Here is a 6,000-nt window from a genome sequence, read left to right on the forward strand (position 1 = left end):
TTTTCTGTTATAAACGGTGAAGTTCTTTTTCTCCAATCAGTTATTGGGAAAATCATCAAGAATTTTTTTGAGAAAAACCGTATTATTGAACGATGTTTCCCTCTAATAGAACACGTAGTTTATAAAGGGGGTCACTTAATAAACTAAACAAACGGTAAAGTTGATGGATGAAGAAGAAAAATACCAAATTAGACGTCAAATTATAGGTACTATACTTATTTCTGTTGTGTTATGTGTATTGTGTACTTGTTACGAGCTTGGTAATAAAGCCATAGTTTTTGAGTCTCTTCCAGGGATTTGATTGTTGCTTATCATTCAAAAAAACTAAATTGACAGGTATATTTGGGTGTGCCTAAAGACATAAACCAAAATCGTTATAGATTTCGAAACTTCTACAATTTAACTTCGCAGTTACGTGAAAAATATTGGGTTTTAGAATATAAAATAAGGTTTAGAAACGTTGTGCCCTATAATTATTGGTTGAAGAGTATTACATCAATTGAAACACCTGTAGGGATAGGATGCGCGCCGTGATAAAATCTTTTCAATTATTTTAGTTGACAAACGTATGGGTTTATCGCGTAAAATCGATAAAATGGCGCGATAAAAGCTTGTCACAATACGCATCCTAGGCCTACTGATTATCTAATACTTACATGTATTTCTTCCAGGTGGAAACCTCGCCGAAGTCGGTGCGCAGGAGACATCTTCAGTCACCGTGGAGACGGTCCAGAAGGTCTCCAAGTCCGGCCAGAAGCAGGGTCCCGTGCTGCCCCACTTCAAGTCTGACGCCTCCAAGGTCACCTCCAAGGGCATGGGCCTGAAGAAGGCGTATCTGAACAAGCACAATCAGTTCACGGTGCATTGTGGTGATGCAGGTATGTTCCTGTTTTATTTGTGTGATCTTTCACTTATCTTCCAGAAAAATAAAGAAAATCATCAGACAGAATGTTCGCTCGTTCGTTCGTTCGTTTCAGCCAAACGACGTCCACTGCTTGACAAAGGCTTCCCCCAAGGTTTTCCTTAATGACCGGTCTTGCGCTGCCCGCATCCAGGTTCTTCCCGCGACCATTACTAGATCGTCGGTCCACCTAGTAGGAGGCCTGCTCACGCTACGTACAGAAAACAGAACACAGACAGAGAATGTACAGAGGGAGAAGTAAAGTAGTAGAAATGAAACAAAATAGCTACCCTGCATGATGTCATGTTCTAGGGTAGAAGTAGGGTAAGTGCGCTAGTTTTCGTCCAATTATCGGAGTTGCCAACTTTGTGATGCGAAATGAATATCTTATAATACCCTTACTCATATGTATCATATGTCATTTTAGTCCTTATATAGTCTACTTAACGTTAATATTATATGACAATAAGTAAATACCACAGGTTTTTTTATAAAAAATATTTTATGCAAAAGAGGCGATTTCACTAGTTTTCGTCCAAAAAAATCAGTTTTCGTCCTAGTGTACGCTAGTTTTCGACCACTGTGTAGAAAAAAGGGTGCAGTTGAATTATTAACTTAAAACCAATTCTACAATACAGTAACTATGGATTGTGGTATATCATTTGAAAGGTAATTTTGTTAGCTTTCAAATGATATCAAAAAGATTTAAATAAGTTTCTTACCTAAATTTAGAAAAATATTGCAATAGGTCGAAGGACAAATGGACGAAAACTAATCTACAGGAATAGCTAATTTTGGTTTTCGTCCACCCCAGTGCTTGCTCATGACGTCATGGACGAAAACACAACAACGTTTAAAGCTGTTTTTTGTTTTCGTCCACATCTTTTTAACGGTTTTTATGGGTTTATCACTGTTAAAAAGTGGACGTAAACTAAAATGTTTAATGTAATAGCAATAAAGATCATATTGGAAGAAAAAACATTGTATTTTGTAGGTCCATTGAAGTAAAATGATTATTAAAAATATTAACTAGGTGTCAGGGTTTCCGTCCACGTGGACGAAAACCAAAATCTTGCAAAATTGTAATGCTAGTATTAGTCCACTTAATTATCTAAGATTTCTATACAAAAACTTTAATAAACCCTTAAAATAGTGTTTATTATGCTAATAATTAGACATACGTGCCAAAAACATTACGTAAAGTAGCTAAAACAGTAATTAAACATACCATGAAAGTTCCCTACCGGCACGTTTTTTTTCTAACTTGACGACGTTTTCCATTCACCTGTGTGCAGCAGCAACTTCCGTAGATTTTTTTGGAGTTATTACTTGTCAAATTACATTTTCATGCAGGCAGAACTGTTACTTAGATATTATAGATTGTAACAAGTCCAAACTTGCACGGAAACTTAGGTTTGTATTCTAATTTTCCGTATTTGTTTGTGGCAAGTCGATCAAATGGACGAAAACAGGAGCTGGACGGAAAACCGGCGCAATTACCCTACCCAGAATATGACATCTTTTTGTATTGACATATTTTATGAGTGTCACACTGACTCTTGGAACAAGTACTAATATCGACAACTCATCAGACTACATTTTTAATGAAACATCGAATTCATTACAAGTATGTATGTAGAAGTAGATGCTATGAACTTCGTGATTTATCTTGAGTTGATGTCATCGAACATGACTGGCATTCTAACATGTCTAGCCAGCTTTAGGAGTGTAGGCCAAATATTCCATTTGCCTCTGGTAAATTAGAGAAGGTGGTGCTACAGTAGAAACTACCTGCGCTTTGTTTTTTCGCTTTTTGCATATTTGAAACAACCGTCCTCTGGGTTGCCTAGAACAGAACCCCTCATAGCAATAAGACCACCTTTTGTATATTTCATTTTATTCTTGTTTTGTGTGCTGCACAAGCGTTATAATATTTTAATACTAACCCTTCACAGGCAACAACATCCTCTACGTCGGCATCTACGGCCCCAAAGGCCCCTGCGACGAGGTCCAGCTCAAGCACAAAGGCAAGAACAACTACGAGTGCTGGTACGTCGTCAGGGACAGGGGAGACTACATCGTCATCGTCAAGTGGGGGGATGATCACATTCCCGGCTCTCCCTACAAAGTTGAGGTTTAAGGCGTGAAGGGTTGAATTTGACACACTGGATGTGTTCTGCGTTCTTTACTTGTACTCGCACTGTCAGATCGCATCAACACAAAATGTATATTGGCTGTTGATTTCAATCCTCGCCATATTTAGGGAATTGATTATGTAGCTTAATTATGCAGTAAAAAAATTGACTTCGAAAAAAATTTAAAACGAACTTTAACTTTTTTAGTCAAAGAAAAGTACCTATTTACACTACCTACTTTACGTGGTTTCCTTCAGTAGGCTATCCGACATGATAAGCGATCCGCGTAGCTCGATGGTGCCGCAGTGTAAACGTATTGCAGTTTTGCGAGCCACAGTAGGGTTGATGTCGCACGGAAAATATTCGCTAAAAATTCCACTTTCATTTTTAATTTTTTTTGGTGGATATGCATAATAGATCACCTAAATAAATATAGCGAGGATTGAAATCAACACCCTGTAGAGACCGTTGTTCATAATGCGGGCTGCGATCACTTTGTCCTGACCGCAGACCACATCCAGTGTGCCAATTCCTTGATAGCGTATGTAGAGTGCTTAAATTTTGCTAGTCGAGTATTCTAGTCATTGGTTTATCAATCTGGTTTTTATAATCTATTTTGTCCTTTTGGGTATTTAGTTCCTAATTATTTTTAACGTACCATTTCCAATTACTAAATTATATTTTTTGATGAAATTGTGGGGGTATATTTTTGGATTCTTTTGTGGTTATGGAGTATTTTGTCTACATACGCTGTCGGTAGCATAAGTATCATTATTTTAACTTATTTAATCTCTATCAATCACAATTTAAGGCGATTTAAGGGTTCCGGGGAGGTTCTTCAACGTGTATGGTATCCGTTTAGAAATTGATCTCTCAATAAAAATAAATACAAGACTGAACCTGCCCGACATCCTTTTTGTTTTAGTGTTTTCTTCCTTTTGTAATTTATCTTTTAGTTAAAGCATTTGGGAGTTCTAACATGGGTTTTCGGAGACAAGTACCATTTTAAGACATTATATGACTCTCGTTTAGTTTATTAGGGCGACTAAATGACAATTCATATAAAGTATTAACTTAAATATTCCCTATTATTTTGTAAGCGCACGAATTGCGACTTATTTCGATATTTTCTTTGTCAGTAGGCGATTTTTCTTTTTTATTAGCTTCTTCTACGTCTTTTTTGGGTAAAAGTAGTGTTAGAGGATCATCTTCTTCGCCTATTGCTTAAGGATTAATTGTAAAATCAAAAGTAGGATTTTGGGAATATGAGTCATATATTTTTTGCTTACTGTCATTAATTTTCTTCATTAGTATAGGTTTTTCCTTTTCCTAAAATCCTTCTTTTCCAGCTTAGACATGAAGTAAGTTGTAATTTGTGATATTTATACGTAAGGTCATTTATGTATTCGCTTTCTAATTCTGTATGTTTTGTGCTGGATGAACAGTTTTACCTACGTAGGTAGAATGACCCCTATATTGTAAATACCTATTTTAAGTGGTTTATATAATGTATTTGCGACTGTTAACTAAATAAAAGAGGAAAGTTTATTACTTTTTTATTTCTTGCTACCTTCAGTTCAAGAATTTTAATATTGAAATTAATATTGATATTTTAAAGGGTTTCAAAATAAAAAGGCACATGTGATTCTTGGCATAGTTGTAATTTTAATTGATTTTAAGTAACAAAAAAAATGATTTCGTTTACTTCCATCTAATAATCTTAACCGAAAGGCTAGAAAAGCATAACTATCGTAAAACGTAATTACTTACAAAAATATGTATTTAATCATAATAAGTTTACACTTAACTAAAAAAAATCAAATTACAATATCACATTTCTACTTACAATAGAGAGATATTGGCTTATTTTTTTAAATCCGATGAATTTAAAAAACAATTTTGGGATATAACCGCTGTTATAATTCAAAACCTTTACATTACTCGCACCATTTCGTCTTTCTTTAACAACAATTCGGAAGAATTAAGTATTGCCGTAATTACCTTATTAACAAATAAACATTTGTACAAGAACTTAATTAGCTTTTGGGTTTGCGACACGATCCCTAAGGAACCCTCACAAAGAACCGCAACCTAACAATTTAAAATAAAATCGAAAAAGATTTGTAGCAAATCAATGCAGAAGAACAAAGTACGTTTCCTCCAAAAATATTATTCTCCTCATCCTTTCCTATCACATTTCGTTAAATTTTATCTACTACAGACACTTCCTAAACAAAATAACAACTTGTCGTATACTTCAAATTAGTCTAAAACAATCGTTGTAAATCAAATGAAAATGGGACATTAAGTACCTTTAGTTACAATCCAATCACTGTCAGCTACCTGCATAGTCTTACGGCTAGTGTAATTGAGCATAAGCATTATAGACTAAAAGTAAACAAAAAACGTCTCAATAATTTTAAGGTTCCTCAAAAAAGTATTCCTATTTACAAAATATTTACACAATGTGCACCTTTCGTCGTACCAAATGACAAAGACAAAGCGATTTGGCCACTTAATAATGTACAAATGGGAAATTAAATTAAAACGTAGAAAATATGCTGAACCTTCAAAGATAAGAGTCAAATTTAACAGAAGGCAAACCACATTTTCTAGAAGAGACTTACTTTTTTAAGATAGATACGAAATAAAACTAAATAAATGAATCCATACGACCTAAGTAGGAACTGAGTGCAAATGTGATGATTCAAGAGATCGGTGTTTAGTAAAGGTATGTACTTATCAATAAAAATGCAACAGAATGAAACTTAGATCCAAGTGGTTTCAAGAATTCGTACTAGTAAATGTGATATTTCGACTATTACAAATATTTGTTTATCAGGAACTTTTAACATTAAAATTTCAACCGTATATCCTATATAACATTTGTTGGAAATAAATTACTGGATATTCTATAGATTTTAAAGCAGTCTCACGTAAAATCTGATGTGCATGTAAATCTAA

General features: G+C 34.6%; 1 protein-coding gene across 13 annotated transcripts in view; it reads left to right on the forward strand.

Moving 5' to 3' along the window:
* LOC135084232 (filamin-A) overlaps nucleotides 1-4,584 on the forward strand; it is a 101,088-nt gene extending 96,504 nt beyond the window's left edge. For all 13 annotated transcript variants that reach the window (XM_063978982.1, XM_063978985.1, XM_063978983.1 and 10 more), the window contains 2 exons: nucleotides 672-878; nucleotides 2,857-4,584. In XM_063978982.1, the coding sequence (XP_063835052.1) occupies nucleotides 672-878; nucleotides 2,857-3,041 (392 nt within the window). In that variant the 3' untranslated portion in view covers nucleotides 3,042-4,584. The remainder of the gene's footprint in view (nucleotides 1-671; nucleotides 879-2,856) is intronic.
* Nucleotides 4,585-6,000: the final 1,416 nt, after the last annotated feature.

This window comes from Ostrinia nubilalis, chromosome 25, assembly GCF_963855985.1.
Source record: "Ostrinia nubilalis chromosome 25, ilOstNubi1.1, whole genome shotgun sequence".
Lineage (NCBI taxonomy): Eukaryota > Metazoa > Arthropoda > Insecta > Lepidoptera > Crambidae > Ostrinia > Ostrinia nubilalis.